This window comes from Hyperoodon ampullatus (genome assembly GCF_949752795.1).
Source record: "Hyperoodon ampullatus genome assembly, chromosome: 11".
Lineage (NCBI taxonomy): Eukaryota > Metazoa > Chordata > Mammalia > Artiodactyla > Ziphiidae > Hyperoodon > Hyperoodon ampullatus.
The window spans coordinates 49,069,211-49,089,471 of NC_136924.1; the positions used below are offsets into that span (position 1 = coordinate 49,069,211).

At 43.6% G+C, this 20,261-nt stretch overlaps 1 protein-coding gene across 1 annotated transcript; it reads right to left on the bottom strand.

The window, feature by feature from the left end:
* Positions 1–4,417: 4,417 nt before the first annotated feature.
* PRICKLE1 (prickle planar cell polarity protein 1) lies at positions 4,418–14,371 on the bottom strand (the record flags this gene model as incomplete). The annotated part of the gene is made up of 7 exons (XM_079714441.1): positions 4,418–5,280; positions 7,307–8,170; positions 9,117–9,303; positions 10,625–10,828; positions 11,620–11,757; positions 12,422–12,535; positions 14,237–14,371. 7 exons carry the CDS (start codon positions 14,369–14,371, stop codon positions 4,418–4,420), a joined length of 2,505 nt encoding a protein of 834 aa, XP_079570567.1.
* Positions 14,372–20,261: the final 5,890 nt, after the last annotated feature.

A 20,261-nucleotide genomic window follows, 5' to 3' on the forward strand; every position in this document is an offset into this window, starting at 1 on the left:
TCTTGAAGTCCAGTGTGCTTTGCGTCACTCCAAGGTCAGCTTTATGGTAGATTTATATTAGACCAGTAATCACCGTTTCCAACATCAGTTATTTGGTTCGTTGACCTAAGAACACTATAACAAGTATTGGCATTTAAGAGAACTAGTTTCTTATTTTTAGTATTTTTATGTATTTTTAGTATTTTTATGTTTGGAATCTACTGGATTTGGAAGCTACTTCTAAAGTTGTCCTAACAGCACCTGGTACACACACAGCAGTAGGGATGTGAAATTTCTTTTGCAAAAAGAGAAGTTGAGGCTAAAATGGATCTCTAAAATGGGACTTCCTGACCAGCTAGCTGGGTCTGTTGAAAAATAGACTGGCTCTGATCCTGTGACCAAGTCTATACACATACCCTATGTCTTACTTTTCCTCCACACTTCCTTCCTAAACATTTTGTGGAAGCCACCCTTCAACTTTCTTCCCCTGGTAAAGTTACTGCTTCTGTGACTTTGGCAAAACATGAGCTCAGAGATGCAAATTTCAGTTGCTCCTGTGTATTTCTCCCGTTTACCTGGAAGCCTTCCTCCTGTGCTTGAAAGTGAACAGAAAACCCATGTGACTGTACAGGAGCATGCCTTGTTTTTAGACAGTTCGAAGAATGTCTAGAGAACCTAACTAGGCAATTAGCAATTTTCTCATTTGCCTAATTAAAAAGGCTTTTTATAATTGTGTTGCTAACATTAAATTGGTAATGAGGCTCTTAGTGGAATTTTTTTTTTAATCCCAATAATTTTTCTTCCTTGTGCCTCAAAAAACGGTCACATGTATTTCTGTAAACAGTAATTAGTGTGCCTCCTCTAGACAGCTCCAACAGACAGCTTCAAGTGCTTAATTTATAACCCATGCATTGGTGGCTTGCTGATGGCAGGCTCATTTTGTTCAAAGGGTTTCAGAAATGTTTGAATTAGTTGCTAGCATTGAGAATCTGGCAGACGTTTTACAGAAGTTCAAATTCCTGGTTCCTTTTGGAAAGTCTGAAGGTGTAGCATGTACACTGCTTCTCTGTCTACAGCAGCAGTCGAGTGCACCTTAGGAGAGAGCAGGTCAGTCAACCAAAGCCTGCCCACACAGTGTTGACAGTCCTGTGCACTACGCACCCTCGGGCACTCCCCAAACACCTCCACACCCATACTTGCCCAGCCTGTCACCCAAGGACCTTGTGGGGCAGGGCCACATGCCACACAGAGAAATCTAGCAGTCTTCAGTGCCCATTCCAATTTTACTACCCTTTTAGGATGGCCCGTGCTTTGTATCTAAAGTGAGGACTTAGACAGCAAATCTCTCCTTGCACTTCTGGTACTTTTTATTTAACTCAGGAACTGGAAAGCAGAATGCCAAGAAGAGCAAGTGCATACACAAGGTGAATCATTTTCTTTTACTGAGTGCTGAAAGGAGTTCCCACTGACATTTTATCAGCATCCCTACACGGGCTGTTTGGTCTGAAGTGAGGAAAACGCAATCATTAGGGTTCTGCTTCACCCAGGTAGAGATCAGAGGCAGTGTTTTAATATTTGATATTTACCTTGGGACCAAATTTCAGAGTTTAGTGACTGACTAGACGCTTTGTTAACTAAATCTATGTGAACACTTTATAGCAAATGTAGGCCTAGTTTTCTAGCCTAATTCTTTACAGAACTGCAGGGTAGCTGCGTCCCTTTCTTCCTTTGTAGGTAGTCTTCTTTGTTATTGCTATTAACCAAGATTTAAAATCTTTAAAGATTACATTATTATTATGAATAAATATTTCTGCATTCCCTTAAAACCTTTGGCAATCTATATAACCCTTATATAAGGAAATGAAAAGATGAATAGGGTGATTATTGCCTGAAGCAAAAGGAACTATGACTTGAAAACTACAGAGGACAGTGACTTCAGCTTATACCTGCCTTTCTCCAGGTTAAGTAAGGCTGAGTATTACCTGTTTACTATTTGTTATCCATCCTTTCCAAGCAACAGTCTTTTCTAAAAGGATGCCCATTGTTTGCAGCATAGGTTCTGAAAAGGTTTTCAAAAATCAGGAAGTCTGCTCCTGTGTCACGTGAGATTGTGAGGGAAGAAGCAATCCCATATGTTGTAAATGTAGAGCAGGAGATGGCCTTCTGGAGGAAAACTGGTGATAACTATCAAAATTTTAAATGCATAACCCTTGTCCCAGGAACTGTGCTGCTCAGAATTTATGTGCATATGTGCCAGTGCAGGATAAGGTGTCTATGAGGAAATTCAAGCCCATCACTAAAGCACTGGTGACGTAAATTATGGTATATCCAAAAGTAGACTATTATGCAGTCATTGCAAGAACAGAATGAGGCAGACCTATCTGCACTAATGTGGAATGTCCACATGTAAAGTGAAAAAAGCAAGTCTAAGCCGGTCTAGTTGGCTGCCAACTATGGTTTGAACATCTGAAGGATACACTAGAAATGGAGTACAGTGGTTACTTCTAGGGAGGGGAACTGAGGGGTGGAGAGTGGAAAGGAGATTCTTCACTGTTTTTGTTGTTGTTTTTTAACCATGTGTATGCATTTTCTTTTCACTGCTATGTTTTTAAAATGAACCAGACAAGGGAAAAGATGATACAGTTACTGAGGAAAGAGCTCTCCCCTCATTGGTGTGTTTCTGAAGGGCCTCTGTCTAGCCCAGATACCAAACCTTGCCCTATCCAGGGGTGGGTATAGCGGATGCTGTCGAGCACTGGTTTTCCTATTGGATTCAGGTCTGCCCTCCCAAGGTCTAACAGCTTTTCCCCATACCAGTAAATACGGACAGCTTTGCTTCTGTGCCTCAACTTCTATTTTGCGCCGAGGTAAGGCAAGTGGACACGCAGGAATCAAACGTTGGTCTGTTAATGGTAGGAGAACAGCAAGGTAAATCAAAGGAGCAAAATGGATCCAGTGATCTGGACATATTTGCAGAGATCTGTGTTCAGAAAGGTAGTTTGTTATTTATTAAGCATTTATTAAATACCTTCCTAAACTTCTGAGATACCACTGGGACATTGAGTTAGGACTGAAACATATGTGCAAGAATGGCCCATATCAAAATATTAGCTCATCAGTTCAAATCCAACGTAATTCTCTCTTGAAATAGAACCACATATTAACTTGAAGTAACCAGTAACACAGCATCCTCTAAAGATTTTAAAAGAAAAACATAACCAGAAGGCCCGTTTTCAAAACTGCTGCTAAAGGCCAACAAATTAGCTGGAAAGGAAGGATGAAAAGGAATAAATCTACAAAGTACTCTGCCACAGAAAGCAGATCCTTGTAGTTTTTTTGGTCTCTTTCCATGAGATAATCACTACCTTGCTGAAAATGGGAAAGGCAACCCCTGCCCATCCCAAGGGGGAAAAAAAGTATTCACCCAAACAGCTTCTACTTGTTTTTACCATATATTCTAGGTGTACGTGTACGTGTAGGGGTTTTTTTTTGTTTGTTTGTTTTTACATTTATACAGTTTACATTGCTTGACCCATAAATAACACTTGTAAGATTAATAGGGCCATAGTTTTAAAGAGTATTTACATAGCCCCACCATGCATACAGAGCCTTTTTAATATTGAAAAAAAAAAAGGGAACTTTCCATCACTAGGCAGTATAAATTTGACCATCTAAACTTATAAACCCTGACTAAAATACAAGCAATCATTTCATCCATAAATGCTGTTTCTGGTTCCCTAACAAATCTAGCACTGCAGTGTAACAAACATCTTACATTTCAGGGATATAAAAATATCAGCTTTAAAATCTGAACTGTACAGTATATACATTAATATTTGCACCATTAAATTAGGAATACACTTAAGTCTATGAAATACTACATTATAAATAGCAATGTTCTTTTCGATCTCTAGCTGGAGCTAATACAATATAATGTTTACCTGGCTAATGAGAGTTGGAAGGGGACGACGTGGCCTCGCATGATGGGACGCACAGTGTTGGCTGGGTCACATGACTACGTGCATGCCACACAACAGGACAGACTGTCAGGACCTGGGCCAACCTGGCGCAGATAAAGGACAAACACTAGTGCTTTACAAAGGTGGCTCAAGTTCTCCATTGTCTAAAATCAACACCCCCATCCAATCACCTCTCAACAGGTTCTTGAGGATCTCTTGAGGGTTGGAGATCAAAGCAGCTGTATCAAACTGTGATGCACCCGACAGGCACAAGAGGTCACGTCCACCTGGCACCATCCAAGCAGGGTAAATGGAGAAATCACACCTTCCAAAGGTTAATCTGACACTGTAAACAGCAGTCGGGGTCTCATTTACATGGGCAAAGCACTTGAATCTATTTTAGCAACTCTCCTATGGAAGAAAAAAGATACGATTTAAGATGGTTAATGGCTAAGCTTACGATCTCCACAGCTACTCGGTTAAGAAATGATACAGTTTTTGCCCTTGTGTCCCTTTTTCTTCTTGGATTTAGTTGTCCTCTGGCCAAACTGAGGAGTGGGGAGTGCGGAAGTTGGACTAGAAAGGTCATCTGTATAGTATGCATATCTCTGCGGCCGGGGCTGAGGAATTGGTTGTCCAAGAAAGTATCCTTCTTCTTCTGAGTCGGAGGAGGAGGAGGTGGTGGAGGAGCACCAGGAGCCGTCGTCCTCCCCGTAGAGTCCCAGGAATCGAGGCCCCCCCGGGCTCCGCAGGGTGTAGCTGGAAGCGGCGTGGGCGTACTGCCCGTAGAGCTCAGCGTTCCGGATGTAGGCCTGGATCTCCCGGGCACTCTTACTCTGGATAAACTTCTCATAGTTATCAGGGGCGTAAAGCCGCAGCCTGTCCTTGGGAGAGTGTTTTCTTTCTGTAACAAGGTTCAGAGCATTGTCTGAGCGGGACTTCCTACTTCTTCTGCGGCGATGGTGATGAGACCTGGGTCCCCTTTCTTCAAAATGGTACACCCGTCTCCGAGTTCTCTCACTCATCGGCGGCTGCCGGATTTCGATGTTCTCATAGCTTCCGTTGTCAATGACATCATCTGAAAATTTGACCTGCTGTGGCCTGGACTGAGACTTGGACCTTCGGAGCACTGGCAGATGGACTGGTTTCTCCTCAGGCAGGACTTTTTCTGGACACAACTCTGAACTGAGACTCTTCAAGGACTCTGTGCTCCTATGCAGCATGGAAGAGTTCAGAGTCCCCATATTGCTCATTTTCTCACAATCTTCTGCCTCTATTTCCTCAAAGTTTTGCAGAGAATATAACGATGGCCTTGGCTTGCTTTCTCCATCCACCGAAGCCCCTAAAAGAAAAGCCAAGACAAGATGTGATTCTCAGTAATCCTGATACTCTGACAATTATTACCAACAAGCTACTGAAAGGAAGCATTTCAAAGTGAAGTCTCTCAAACCTCAGTATCTGATTAACGATCACTAGGCAAAACCAACGTACTATAATATACACTTAATTGACAAGAGGTATGAATTCTGTTATTGAAACAAAGGGCCCAGCATCTCCTACGAGCCCAGCTGTTTTGGAGCCAAACGTGAGTTACAGCCCATGGGATGAGCAGCCAAACTTTAAAAGCTCTTCATAAGAGTCCTGTCATTAGCTTATTGATACGACACACAGAAGCTTCTGTCTCTCAACCCATTAAAGCCAGATTGCTTCATCTGATCGTCTCTCAAAGCAGTCCTTCCCTTTGCTCTCACACGGCTACCATTACGGTCCTCTTCCTACAGCCAGACTAGTCTTATACCTGGTCGCGCAGCCCAAGGGCCACGTCCAGCCCACAGCCTATTTGTGGATAGAGTTTCACTGGGACACAGCTATACCTATTTGCTCCCATGCTATCTATGGTTTCTTCCACAATGACAGAGTTGTAGTTGCAACAAAGACTGTTAAGGCCCCAAAGGTGCTCTCTAGCCCTTTAAGGAAGAAGTCTGCCAAACCCCCGACCTTGACCTTCATCCAGTCTTCTGCCCCTTCAGCCCGTAAACTAATCATGCCACTTCCACATTAATCTCATTTTAAAACTTTTCTCAAAACCAGTATTGCACTCCTTGTTATAACAGGGCTCAGGCAAGTTAAGAGAAATGGATGTAACCCAGATAGCTGCAAGGAACAACAGGAAGTGGTGTGAACTGTGGTCAACTGGAGGCTACACAGCTTCCTACTTTCTAAAGCCTGTTTTTCAGCCCATCATTGTCAAGAAATGTCAGCACCAGCACGACGTATACCAAATGTTGTCTATTTTTGATATTAAATGTTAAAACACCTGTCACAGGGCCTAGCAAACAGGAGGTGCTTAATATTTAGTCTTACCCACCATTCCTCAAGTCCCCTTTATTGTAGGCCTTAACGTTGACAAGCCCGACCAAAGCCAGGAGGGTAGCTGTCTTACCCCTCCTTGCCCAGTACCTGGCACAGGGTCCCTCCTGGCAGCGGGCAGCTGCTCAAGCCTTTCCTGCCTGTGTTACAATGTAACATAACCTTTATGAAAGGACTGAATGTCGTTCGTTGGACTATAAAACTAGCCAAGTGACAGCAGTATTTCTGTATCCAAAAACTTACTGCAAATGTAAGATTCAGGGGGGCTGGGTTCCAGGTTCAATCTTGTCTTTAAACACTTATGTAAAGTTGGCATTTAGCCTCTCGGCACCGCTTGCGGTATCTTAGTTCCCTGACCAGGGGTTGAACCCTGGCAGTGAAAGCACCGAGTCCTAACCACTAGACCACCAGGGAATTCCCTAGTCTCTTGGAAATTCAAGTTTCCTCATTTGTAAAATGCAATACTATCCACTCTCTCAGGTCATTTTAAGGATGAAATGTAGATAACTGACATGAATGTGTTTTGAAAACATTAAAGTGAAATTATTTTATAATCTGGGTAAAAAAAAAACTTAGCTATTTTTGAGCTGTCTGTCGCCACAGGGCAATTCAGGAAAATACAAAAAATGTTTTGTGCTTATAGAGTGCACATGTTGATTTTAATATCTTGAAATTCATAGTATGATCCAAAGAGTCCAGTATCTTTCTTCAGATACAGATGCAGACTCCATGATCCCAATAAATTCATTTCTCCTCTTCAAAACAGGGATAATAAGACCTATCCCCAAAGACTGTACTGAAAATATATTTTATATGTATGCACACATGTACACACGTGTTTGTTTTGCTACGGGGTTTGGCATTTAACTGAAACTCCTTCCTCTCCTTGGTCTACAGTTGTAAATTACATAGCCCCCGCTGGTGCTGACCTGTAATTTGTGGAATGAACTTTTTAGTGGCTCCTTTTTCAAATACCCCATAATCCCTAGATTATGTACCTGTGATATTAGACAAAGCCAAAGAATCCATAGAATCCCGAACACTCTGCTCTGGTTTCAAGTCTGACAAACACTCCAGGGAATCTTCATACCACTGTGTTTGATCATGATTATATCCCGAAGCCCCATGGTCCAGATCCAATTCCTGGAGCCTTCGACTGCTCGCAGGACCCGGGTGGCTGCCATAAGCAGAATCGCCCAGTCCATCTTGTGACTGTGCCCAATACATATCAGATTGGTATTTTTTACTTGCAAGGCTCTGGTTATTTTGCTTTAACTCGGTCTTATTTTTAACCATGTTATCAGATATCCAGTGCTCACTGGCTCGAATGTCCATCTCATTGGGCTGCTGCTGAAAGAGGCTTTTATCACCAAACTTGAGGAGCAGCTGCGTCATATAATCTTCATGCTCAGCCCATTCTTCAGGGTCTTCTGGGGTTTCGTGCTCTACTCTGCCTTTCCAAAATTCTTCATTGACGAAACTTGCTCCTTGCCTGGAAAGACTCAGATCATCCAGTTTCCGAGAAAGCGTGTCGTCAGCATTGCCTGAAAGGCCAGGAAACTTGTAGTTCAGAGCAGGGGACAAGAGGAGAGACTGTCGACACTGATCTGCTGACCGGCTGCTTTTGCCCATCCGGACACTTCTTCTGGAGTCTCTTGATCGAGCCGACTGGAACGCAGAGTCCGAAGAATCCGAGGCGTGGACATCTTCACCGAGGCTGCATGTCTTTGAGCAATAAATCTGACCTTGTTTGGGAAGGAAGGGGCATCCCAACAGAGAGGTTTTGCACTGGGCGCAGGAAAAGCAGGCCTCTGTAGCGTGCCAGTGCTGCCCGTCGTAGGTCATCTGCGCATGGTCTACACCTGTTTCAAAAAAGGATACAGTAACAGGTCATAGTTCCATCTTGAAACAAAGGCAGAAGAAAGAGAAAAGACAGACTGGGGGCATGAGGGAATGCTTGGGGGTGATGGGACTGTTCCAGATCTTGATAGGGCTGTGAGTTACACAGGGGCAATTAATTCTCATTATTTGCAGGTTCCATATTTACACATTTGCCTACGTGCTAAATATTTTGTAGTTCAAAAGTCAGTACTCACAGAGCTTTCAAGGTCATTTGTGGACATGTGCAAGGTGGCAAAAAAATTTGAGTCAAGTGATGTGTGTGTGTCCCAGCTGGGGTCAAAGGGCACCACTGCACTCACACCTGCGGCCGATTTAGGGCCATTTTTTCGCATTTTTGTGTGCTTTCTGTTGGTGGTTTTGCTGTTTAAAATGGCCCAAGCATAGAGCTGAAGTGCTGTCTAGTGTACCTAAGCGCAAGCAGGCTGTGATGTGCCTTGGAGAAGCAATCCATGTGTTAGATAAGTTTTGTTCAGGCAGGAGTTACAGTGCTGTTGGCTGTGATTTCAATGTTAATGAATCAACAACATATATTAAATAAGGTATCTTTAAACCAAAACATACACAAAACAAGATTATATATTGATTGGTTGATGACAATGTTGCGACCAGAGGCTCACAGGAACCTAACCCACTGTATCCCTAGGAGCAATGGCTCAGTGTGGGGTAATTCAGTGTTCACGGCGACTCTACAGAACACAACTAGCAGAAGTAATGAGAATCCAGTATACACCCATTTATCAGAACTCATCAAACTGAAACATTTAAAACCTATACATTTCACAGTATGTAAACTATCCCTCAATTAAAAAAACAAAAAAAAAAGGAAAGAAAGAAAAAAGAGTGTGGGTAATCAGAGACAGACTGATGGATAGGTGACAGAGCCAACAGGCTGGGCCATGGACGCACCAATATGCTCGCCGCAGGTCTCACAGTACTCGGCGTACAGGGACTCGAAGCAGCCGCAGCAGAACGGGCGGCCGTCCTTCATGATGTACCTCTGTCCCCCCAGGACCGTCTCGCACTCAAGGCAGCAGAAGTGTTTCATGTGCCAGTGGCGACCCTCTGCTTCTGTGCACTCATCGGCAAAAATTATCTTCAGAGGAATATGAGGCCATAGGATGAAAAAAAATCATTGTGAACGATTTTAAAGGTCAAGTAACTGCACGTTTGCTGGGTAACTGACAGGCACTGGATCTTAAAGTCGCTTAGACAGTGTACTTTATTTCTTACAGCCTCAAGCTTAACCGACTAACTTGATTTAGCTATAAAACAAGAACAGAAAGTGAAAACGTTGAAAAAGAGAAACTAAGTGCATGCTTATGCTTTAAAAAACAAAACAGAATTCTACATTGGATATAATTCACTTGGTCCTATTTTTGCTCCACAATCACACTTTGTTGGCATAATCTGGCAAAGAATACATTAACATTGAAATAATTTAGTGGTCTGTGCACCTTTTAATAAAGAAAACTCATTAAAGTGGCTGTGGAGTCAACATAGTTAGCGCTCTCTGAATGCTGGATTATGTGAACACCACTTGTGTAGATAACATTTCGTTTGACGGTGCTGTCTCCAGATTAAGGACTTTTAATTTTTTTACATTTTTGGTTTCAAAAAATTTTCAAATAGCACATCACTGAAAAAACTTAAACATATAAAAGTAAAAACTGAAAGTTTACTGTCACTGATTGAAGTAGACTAGGGAGATAATAATGAATAAATGCAATGAGGTTCCCTGGATGGGGTGAATAAATGCAGTGAGGTTCCCTGGATGGGGTCTTAGAATAAAAAAGGGACATCAGTAGAAAAACTGAGGAAATCTAAATAAAATCTATGGTTTAGTTAATGGTATTACACCAGTGTTAACTTCTTAGTTTTGATGCATATACCATGGTAATGTGAGACATTTTAACAATAGGGGAAGCTGGGAGAAGGGTACACAGGGACTCTCTGTATCTTTGCAACTCTTCTATAAATCTAAAATTACTTAAAAATGAAGAGCTTAAGGAAAAAAACTTCACTTCACACCACCAGCCCTCCTGAGCTAACGTGCTCACCACGGTTAACTTAGTGTATGTCTTTACATACCATTTCTGAGTGTTTGCAAATAGGTATACAATCTTGTTCTTCCCCCCTTTAACAAAAGTAAGATCAATTGCTGCATACTCTTCTTGCAACTTGCTTTTTTCTCACAGTCCATCAAGGACATGCTACTTATCAATACACAAAGACACCTGCTGCTTTCTCTTTATTAGCTGCATATTATTCCATTGTACCAACGTGAAGGGTTATCTTAAAAATGTACACACAGAGCGCAAGCAGGAGAGATTTGTATTTTGCTTAGGTGTGAACAGTGGAATATTGGCTTACTAGCAGCTTATTTTTTTCCAGTGTTAAGGGATGAACTTTTTTACCTCGTCACATGCTGAACACCGGGGTTTGAGCAGCTCAGCATGGTGCCGGCCACAGTGAATTTTTCCATCCTGATAAAAATAGATGAGGTCGACCAGCAGCTCGTTGCACGTGCAGCAGACAAAACAGGATGGGTGCCAGCATACTCCAGGGCCCGCTCGAGAGGCAAACACTGCAATTTCACCTCCATTTATTTTCAACCCACACTAAAAACAAAAGGATTTAGATCTTAAATGACCCCTTCTTAATGACTGGATTCTTAGCCTTTTCCACTTTACGCTAAATCCCAAATTTGTCAGCAAAACTTTAATTTTTGTCCCCTCCTGCTTTTTTTTTTTTTTTTTTTTTTGCGGCACGCGGGCCTTTCACTGTTGTGGCCTCTCCCGTTGCGGAGCACAGGCTCCGGACGCTCAGGCTCAGCAGCCATGGCTCACGGGCCCAGCCGCTCCGCGGCATGTGGGATCTTCCCAGATTAGGGCACGAACCCGTGTCCCCTGCATCAGCAGGCGGACTCTCAACCACTGCGCCACCAGGGAAGCCCCCCCTCCTGCTCTTTAATGTTGGATTGTTCGTGATTCTCCACTGGAATGAACATGTCTCAGATTTACTACCACACTGGACTGCTCCTCGGAACATGTGCAGTGGTTTTCTGGAGGCGTCCTCCTGTTGGATATACTCCTAGTCTGAGGACAGCCAGTAAGGAGGCCCCGAATGTCTTCATTACGTCCCTGCGTTCTTGAACACTAGGTGCACCCCAGCACCGCGCTCCAAGCCAAGACCCCACAAAAGGCCAGATTTCTCCCGATGTTTACATGCCTCCCCCATAATACACAGCAGTGTAGCCAGTTACCAACACGAATCCCCACATAGTAAGAAGCTACGCTGCCTTTCCTTCTCTCAGTTTTTGGAGGCTTTTAGGGCCCACGCCTGTGCTGGCGCTGCCCCCTACCCCCCGAGCTGATCCACGCACATCACTACTCATCCTAGAATGGGCTACCTGCTCGCACACAGCGTGCATCACTGCTCTGGACAGAAGTTTAATCGTCCCTCTTCCGAGTGCTTCTTTCTTCCGCTGAGCACTGAACACTTGCAACTCTTTTTTCTCCTCTTCACTCAAAGTCTGGCAATACCGCACCTTCACAGAAAAGAAACAGAAGCACCACTCTGAAGCAAACAGCCTCTGTCACCAATTCTTTATTTCCAGAATCAAGTTTCAGGAAATAAAACAGCAAGTTGAGCTGGCCTGCCCCCGTGAATCGCCAGTTTAAAAATGCCCCGATACGTTTAAAATGACACCAAATCTTGCAGCCTTTCTAGCAAAAGGGAAATGCAATTTGAAGGAATAGACCTTTTTTTTTTTTAAAGATGAAAAGTTTAATTTAAACTCTTACCAGCAGAGACACTAAAAAAAATAAGACATGAACCTTTCTACAAAAGGTTTAAACTTGCTGATTGCCACCTTCATTCTACATTCTACAGGCCCTCAAGTCCACTGCAGGCCTGAGCCACCATAAAGCACTGACTCTGGGTGAAGGGGTAAGGAGATCGCAGGAATTTGTAGGCTCCTGATAACTGGTGGGTGGCTGCAAACACTGTAAAAACCTACTTGTGTTAAGTTTATTGCACTGACACCCTTTTCTCTCTTAAAGAATGGAAAGCTGTATTCTCCGGCCCAATTTTAACTGAAGAAGGGCAAAAGGGCCCTAGCCAGGGAGGAGCTGGGGTTTATGGGAGGCACCACGATGCTCAGGGTGGATTTTTTTTTTTTTTCCTAATTAGCCTTCTTCCTGTTATTTTACCTCATTATCATGTGGTGGCAACTGGTACAAAAGCTGTTTAATTCGGTGTTTCTCTCCAGGGCTGTTAACATAAGGAACCTTTTCCTCTGGTAAGCAAGCAAAATAGAGCTGGATCTGAGAGAGAGAGAAGAGGACATCAGCACACAGGAAGCGAACACTTCAGCTCATTCCATGTTCAAGTTACCCTGCCCTTTAGGTACTGGCTCTGGCCTCTGACAGGATTTGGCTACTCGTAGCTAATGAGCAGAGCAGCTGAGCCAACTGAGCAGAACTGCAAACCCTCAGATAGCTAGCATCCAGCTGCTAAATTGCTCTTCAGGAATGCAATTCATAGTGACAATTAGGGGCATCATAAATTATGGACCATGAGACATGCACATTTAATGCTAGGGTCAGCCGAGAGAGTCCTAAATGAATACTGGAAATGACCACGCAAGGCTGTGTGACACGGTCCACAATCCAGCCACTACACAACACATTGGATTTGCTCTCTGAATTTTACACGTTGCAAAGACAAAAGCTGTTTTGTTAAGCTCTGTAAACTCTCCCTTATCAGGTTCTCTCAAGCTTCAGCTTTCTTTGCTTGCATGGGTGCTATTTTCTAAATATCTGGAGTCAGTTTCCCTAAGGAAACTGGAAGGGAGCTATATTAACCTGTACTTAGTTCACTTTGAAAGGAGAACTCAGTTTTTGTTTGAGATTTTTTTTTTCTTTCTGTTGTGTCTAAAGGAAATCCTTAATGAGTACTGCGAAGGATACTGCAGTGCTGAGGAAAGATGAAAATGATTGAAGGAAAAAAAATAGGAGATTAGGGAATTTGGGGCCTGTCTGCTTCAATAGCTTAGTGTCTCACAAAACCTACTCACCCTAAGCTGCAAGAAGGGTTCTCTCTTAATAAGCAGTTTATCAAAACATTGCTTTCCTACCTGGAGGACCAGCTCGCCACCCTCTTCCATTGTATCAGCTGCAGGAGCTTGTACAGTTGTAAACACTTACTGAATACTAGCTACCTGTGTGCCAGGTACTGTGCTAGACCCCGGATGAATCGGAAACCCCTCTTCTCAAAGGAGCTCCCATCAAAATGGGAAACACAACCATAACTCAGAAGCAATCATACGCCTAGTTGGCTCTTTTAATTTCAAACTATCTTGGCCCTTATGTCTAACACCAGCAATTTTTAATAAGTTCATCATTATAAGGATATTAGGAAGATAAAAATAGGTACACAGAATGTTCTCATCTTCCTTAAAATAACAATACAACAAAGCACAAAATGAGCTCTTTAATTTTTTTTCCAATTTACACCATGTGGTGACAGAATCTTTCATGTGCAAAGTTACAAAGGTCAAATCCTACGCAATAACACTTCAGATGGTCTCTCACAGCTCTGTATCTCCTCTCTTCCAAAGCAAAGGCACTGCTGAGAACTGACTTGGAAACTTTCCTCTTTCCTTTGATTACCTTTTTGTTGTTACTAAAGTTTTTTAAAAAGTTAAACTCCTCCCACTCTCTCCAAAGGGATACCCAAGTCAGAAATCCACATGACAAATGCATAGGCAGTACTCTGGTCTTCACTCAGTAGGGCAAAAATAGCCCTTATAGGGCTTCTGGATCCAAGAGTACAAAAGGGATTGAAAACGTCCATGGAGAAACTAAGTGTGACCTTAGAAGCAAAAATTTAAAACCATCCGAAGAGTGAGGCCCAAGGACACAGCATGTCACTGTGACAGTGATAGTTGATCGTTTAAAAATAAAAAACCCTTGAAGACCTTAAATCACATTGAAAAATAGAAAAGCAGAGGACTCGGTTCCTACCTGCTCGGGTCTGAGGCCTGGGGGGACCCAGGCGTACTCCTCCAGCGCACAGCCCGAGTCGTCATCTGACGTGGAGCTCCGCTGGCACCCGAAGGCAAGTTTGCTCATTTTGGGCTCCATCTCCAAAGGCATCATAACAAAGTCAAACAGCCAGCTTCTCAGTCACAGGACATCAGACAGTGGCTGCTGTGGGCAATATAAGACAAACCGAAGAGATGAACCCGAAGGCATTGCTCGCACCCTCCAAGAGCTTTTACTGAATGCCTGCGTACACACGGTGGGGCCCAGAGAAAGGGACCAAGACGCCAGTGTCACCGTCCCCAGGCCCCGGAACTTAGAATCTAGGGCCGCGTGATTTGGAAATAGGCCCTTTACCAGCTCAGCATTTCAGAAAATGCCACCCAAACTAGTTTACTTCCAGATGCCTTTAAAAGGTGCTTCTCCACACACTGTTCCTTAGAAAGGTTCTCAAGAAAACTGCTTTGCTGCCTGCCCACAAATGAAATCCTGCGAAGCCTCAGGGGTTGTAGGAAGAAGCTGGGTTTGCGCACGCCCCCGTGCCCACGACTGTGTGCCGTGAAAAGATGGCTCCAGTCACCCCACTTGGTTCCCTGCATTTCCTCATCCATCTTCCCAGCGGAGCACGGCTGCCTGCACAGATTGGGTCGGCTGGGCCACACTGCTTAGGTTTCAGGTTTCCAATAAAGTTTGAGAGGCACTGAACTTCGTTTACTCATGGAGTAGAAATAGCACAGTTAAATCCTTTCACAGCACATTAAATCCGCAAGCCTTTACTATCCATGGGCTAAAGTCAGCCAGACGTTCATTAATGAGTTCCTTCATAAGACAGTAATTGAATCCAAGCACCAGGTTAAAATAAAATCCAGCGTGGTGACAACTCGTGTTTAGCGGTGTTCCTAGAAGGCTTCCACTGAAAAGCTCTGCAGTACCTACTGTACTGCATGCTCTCAGCCTGCTGCGGGGCACAGATTCTTAACCACTGCGCCACCAGGGTAAGTCCGCCTCTGAAAGTCTCCTCAGATGAAGGCCTATAAAGATGTCAAGACAACAGTCCCTGACCTACAGCCCAGGAACTTTGTTATCACCTCGTATGTTCCTTCTAAGTTTCTTCCGATTCTGAAAAACTCATCCCCTGTCCCCAGGCACTAAGAAGAAAAAAAAAGATACAAGACTTTCAGGATCAGATGCAGCTTTTTATACCTGCCCCTTTCCCTCCACCAAAAAAAAAGAAAGAAATTTACAGATAATTAGCCCAACCCAATTTTAAAGCAAACAGGGCTTAGGGAAGTTAAGTGACTTGCCTAAGGTCACACAACTAAAAACCAGAGTCTAGTCACACTGTGTGTCTGACACATCAGACTTCCAAAAATTCTTCTGCCTTAAAAAATTCTCTCATTTGCTGCAACAAGTATTAAAGACAGTGGAACGTAAACATTGTCAGTCTGACACTCAGTCATTTGTCAGTGACTCTCACAATGCAACACTAGATACTTATTGTTAGAACATGGTACCTATTAAAGCCTGTGAGTATGAAAACTGACGATTTTTCTCTGATGAATCAAAGGACACTAAAAAATTAAACTTGTAACAGTTCACGAATGTGAGGCCAAACATCCAATGACTACAATCTTTATTAGGAGGAGCAATGCCCAACAGTAGATATTATTCCAACTAATAAATGTAACTTTCATTCACCCCAAACCAAAAGTAAAGATGACTTCATTTCCTGCCCCGCCACTGGGAGGGACTGACCTTTTACACAAGACATAAGTTCACACCGGTGCACTTCATTCACGTCTGAGGAAAGGCTTTCTAAACATTGGCACATTCCTTGTACTCCTCAGTAAAAAAGGACGTGTTAATGAAAGTCAGAACATTACTTGGATCTAGTCTTTCCCTTTTGTTTTGAAAAAAAAAACCACTCCCCCCATATGGAAGGAAGAGAACTAGAGGTTAAGAATTTAATCCGTAGCTCAAATACCCACACCAGGAGAATGGGTGCCTTCAATGCAAATGAACCTGAATCATGAAATACGCACATCTACCCTTTGCCAAATCTGGCAGAGGAGGGAAATGTGAAGGTACCTGCTCTGCACAGACTTACTAAGATCATAAGTATTAACTAGAACCTAAACCTTAAATGTCACTATATTTTAAAACAAGAGAAAACACCACAGATTAAGACAAACTGCAAATTTTCCAGGCTAGAACAAAGATGCAGATTACCAAAGAGCTGAATTGCTTTGACAGCTATATTGCTTGGTTAGCCTTCTGTGGAAACTGCACAGAAAATGACTACTGTCATCAAGGGAAATCACTTAGCACTCAGTGCCATGGTCCTGTCCTCCCGATCACCTGGACGTGCCGGCTGCGTCTCCAGCCTGCAGCTCCCACAGCCATCCCAGCCTCGGTTCAAACTGAACTGTCACTCACCACTCATCGGTGAAGCGACGAACTTCGTGATGAACTGAAGGAACATGAGTGACACAGGCGCAGCTTTCAGTGTCCTTTGTTGACACTCTGACAGCTACCTCTCACCTCTGTGCCTAGCCTGGCGTGATCAGTGCTGGGACATCTGATCACCACGTCAGGCAACCCACGCGGGCGTATCTTGCTTAAAACCGAGAAGGAAACCGAGCCTCAGAGCGATCCTCCACGGGTCAGCTGTGCAAGGGCAGCGGCCTTAGAACCAGGCTCATGGGTGACCTTAAACCCCTGCAGCCCTGCACCGCCTCCTGGGTGGAACCTTTACTTTGGTGAAGTAGTCACGCTGCTGCACTGCAAACATGCACGATGACACAGCTGGACGGGGGGGCCAGTCCACTTCACCCAGAGGGGGCATTTTAAGGAGGACATACAGTCAAAACGGATTATAAAAATTCAATGGCCTCATGAGCTGTTGCTTCAGCATTCTTAATTTGGAGAAAGCCTCTCATTTTCCTTTATATCAGAGGATAATTACTTAAAATGACAAAACATGACATTTACTAACAAGTTCTAAGAGCTGGCCAAAAAATAAACATTAAAAAAAATATATATATAGGGCTTCTCTGGTGGCGCAGTGGTTGAGAGTCCGCCTGCCAATGCAGGGGACACGGGTTCGTGCCCCGGTCCGGGAAGATCCCACATGCCGCTGAGTGGCTGGGCCCATGAGCCATGGCCACTAAGCCTGTGCGTCCGGAGCCTGTGCTCTGCAACAGGAGAGGCCACAACAGTGAGAGGCCCGCGTACCGCAAAAAAAAAAAAAAAAAATAGATATATATATAGCCTTCCGTGGTGGTCCAGTGGACAAGGCTCTGCGCTCCCAATGCAGGGGGCCCAGGTTCGATCCCTGATCTGGGAACTAGATCCCACATGCAAGCCGCAACTAACAGTTCGCATGCCACCACTAAGACCCAGCACAACCAAAGAAAGAAAGAAAGAAATATTAAAAAATAATAAGTTACTTCACGTGACCTCCACGTGCCAGGCGGTGGTACACATGCTGCATTACCACTAGGTATTTTTTCTCTACCTGATAGCATAACAACCTGAAGTTGGATTTTTCTTTTAAAAAGTACCCGTCTTGTCAGCAGGCCCAGAAAGCATACTGTTAAGTATATCGCCATCTCAGACTTCATCATATGGAAGCAGCATGGTTCTTGCACATGTAAGAATGTATAAAATAACAGACAAAAATGTGATCTCACAAATATACCTTATGTAGACATTTACATTACTACATGGTATTTGCTTTGCGGCACGAGAGAAAGAGGGAAGCCTGGCCATTACTTATGCTCTCTGGGTGATGATGAAGGGTCTTCCGAATGCCATCCACACGTGGTTGTGGTTGCTTTGCCAAAATACTACCTTTTAGGCCAAACATGAAACCACGGCTGAATTAGATCTAACAGGAAAATTCCATTCATTCTCTTTCCAGGTGCTGTCTCTTAAGGTTGACCCTGTGAAACAGGACCCACAAATCAGGTTTGCAAGTAAGCTGAATGATAACTGAAACAGGACTATTCTGCTGCGGGCTTTGATATGGAGGGAAACAGCTCTTTGAGATTTCTTTTCAGCAGAACCACACTTAACGTGGACAAGAGTGGCCCCGTCCTGTGACTCGTCCTTTAGTCATTTTGTATGTTATTAACTACTTTTGTACGTTTTTATTTTGATGTAATTTCAAACTTCAGAGAAGTTGTAAGAAGAGTAAGGAACTCCTAGACAGCCTTTCACCCAGACTCACCAGCTGTTTGCATCTTCTTTCCTTTGCTTTGTCACCCCCACCTCGTCCTCCTCAGCCTCACCAACACACCCACACACTTTTGTGGGAACCATCTGGAAGTATTTTTCACATTCTCTTACCTAACCCCAATTAAATTAAACATGTTCTCTTAAAAAAAAGTTTATTTAAAAACAAATAAAACTATGTGCGGGCTTCCCTGGTGGCGCAGTGGTTGAGAGTCCGCCTGCCGATGCAGGGGACACGGGTTCGTGCCCCGGTCCGGGAAGATCCCACGTGCCACAGAGCAGCTGGGCCCGTGAGCCATGGCTGCTGAGCCTGCGCGTCCGGAGCCTGTGCTCCGCAGCGGGAGAGGCCACAGCAGTGAGAGGCCAGCGTACCGCAAAAAAAAAACAAAAACAAAAAAACAACTATGTGCAAGGTACCGTGTTAGATGTTAGAGATAAATAGAATAAAAAAAGCCAAAATAGCTCAGGCCGCCAGTATTCCGTGCTTATTCTGAGGCTGGTTTATTGTCCTGGTCTTGAAATGCTGCCATAAACCGAATGAACTCAATCACAAGTGTTCTGTGCTAGGTTTGTTAAGGAAATGAACCAGTAGGGACCCCACCGCTCCAATGTCTTTATGATTCTGGATGTAAATAAGTCTGATAAGGCAGGGAAAAGAAGTAAAACGGTTTGAGTCTGACCATGAAGGAAATTTGTATGGGAAGCAACATCTTTAAAGCTAAAAGCACTGTCAAAGAGGCCTGAGGTTGGGTAAGGAGAGATGATATATTTTTCCCAGAAACACGAGGATTCAGGGTTGCTCCCCAAAAGCCATGCAACAAAGTTGAAGAGTTCCATTTCCCCCCTTTGTCCTTTCTTTCCCTTCTTCCTTCAAGATAGTTAAATAGCTACTTCTCACCATTTAAAAAGACTCAGAGACAAACAGCCCGCAGATGTATGACTTCTCAATCATCATATACTTGTCAAGAGAACACCTGATGCAAGGGATAGGAGCAGTGCTGAGGGAAGGCAACCTGTTGCCCCGGGCATTCGGTAAGCTCAGCCCTGAAGTCCTCAGACCTTTGACAAGTCACCAAACATTGTGGGACCTGGTTCTTTAAAACAGCAACTATTTTCCTTCCAAAGATGGCCTAAGGATGTGAAAGTTTTCAAGAAGAAAATAATTATATGAATATAATGAATTAAAGTTACCACTGACATGTACCAATCACCACTGTTACTTCCACTGATTACACACATCTTGAAGCTGACCAGTGACATTTGGAATAAGAACACTTTAGTAACAAAGACAGAATGTTGACGGGGGAATTTCATCTTCTTTGTGAGTTCGGGACACTCTAGCCTCCTGAAGGGCAAACAGTTTTGATAAACTATTGGCCACTACTGGCCCTCAGAGTGAGCTTCTAACCAGTCCCTACATAAAATCTCTGACACAGACATATACACACACACCCCATGTCTGCAGAGTATGGCAGGGTCTTTCCAGGTGTCTTTGGCAAAGCAAAAATTGGGAGCACCCAGTACATGACTGGCTGTGAGATGGCACTTGTTCCCCAAATTCATTCACTTAAGGAGGGGTTCCTTGTGAGATTTACTTTCCAGATTCATTTACTTCACTCATTCATGCATCCTTATATTTAAAGACCATTATTGAGTCATTCCGGGAAACATCAAAAATCAAGGAAACTGACATTTATTCCATTAAAAGCTAGAACTTAGAAAACAAAAAAAGTACCAACTGTCATAAGAATGTTTCCAAATTCCATTTGGA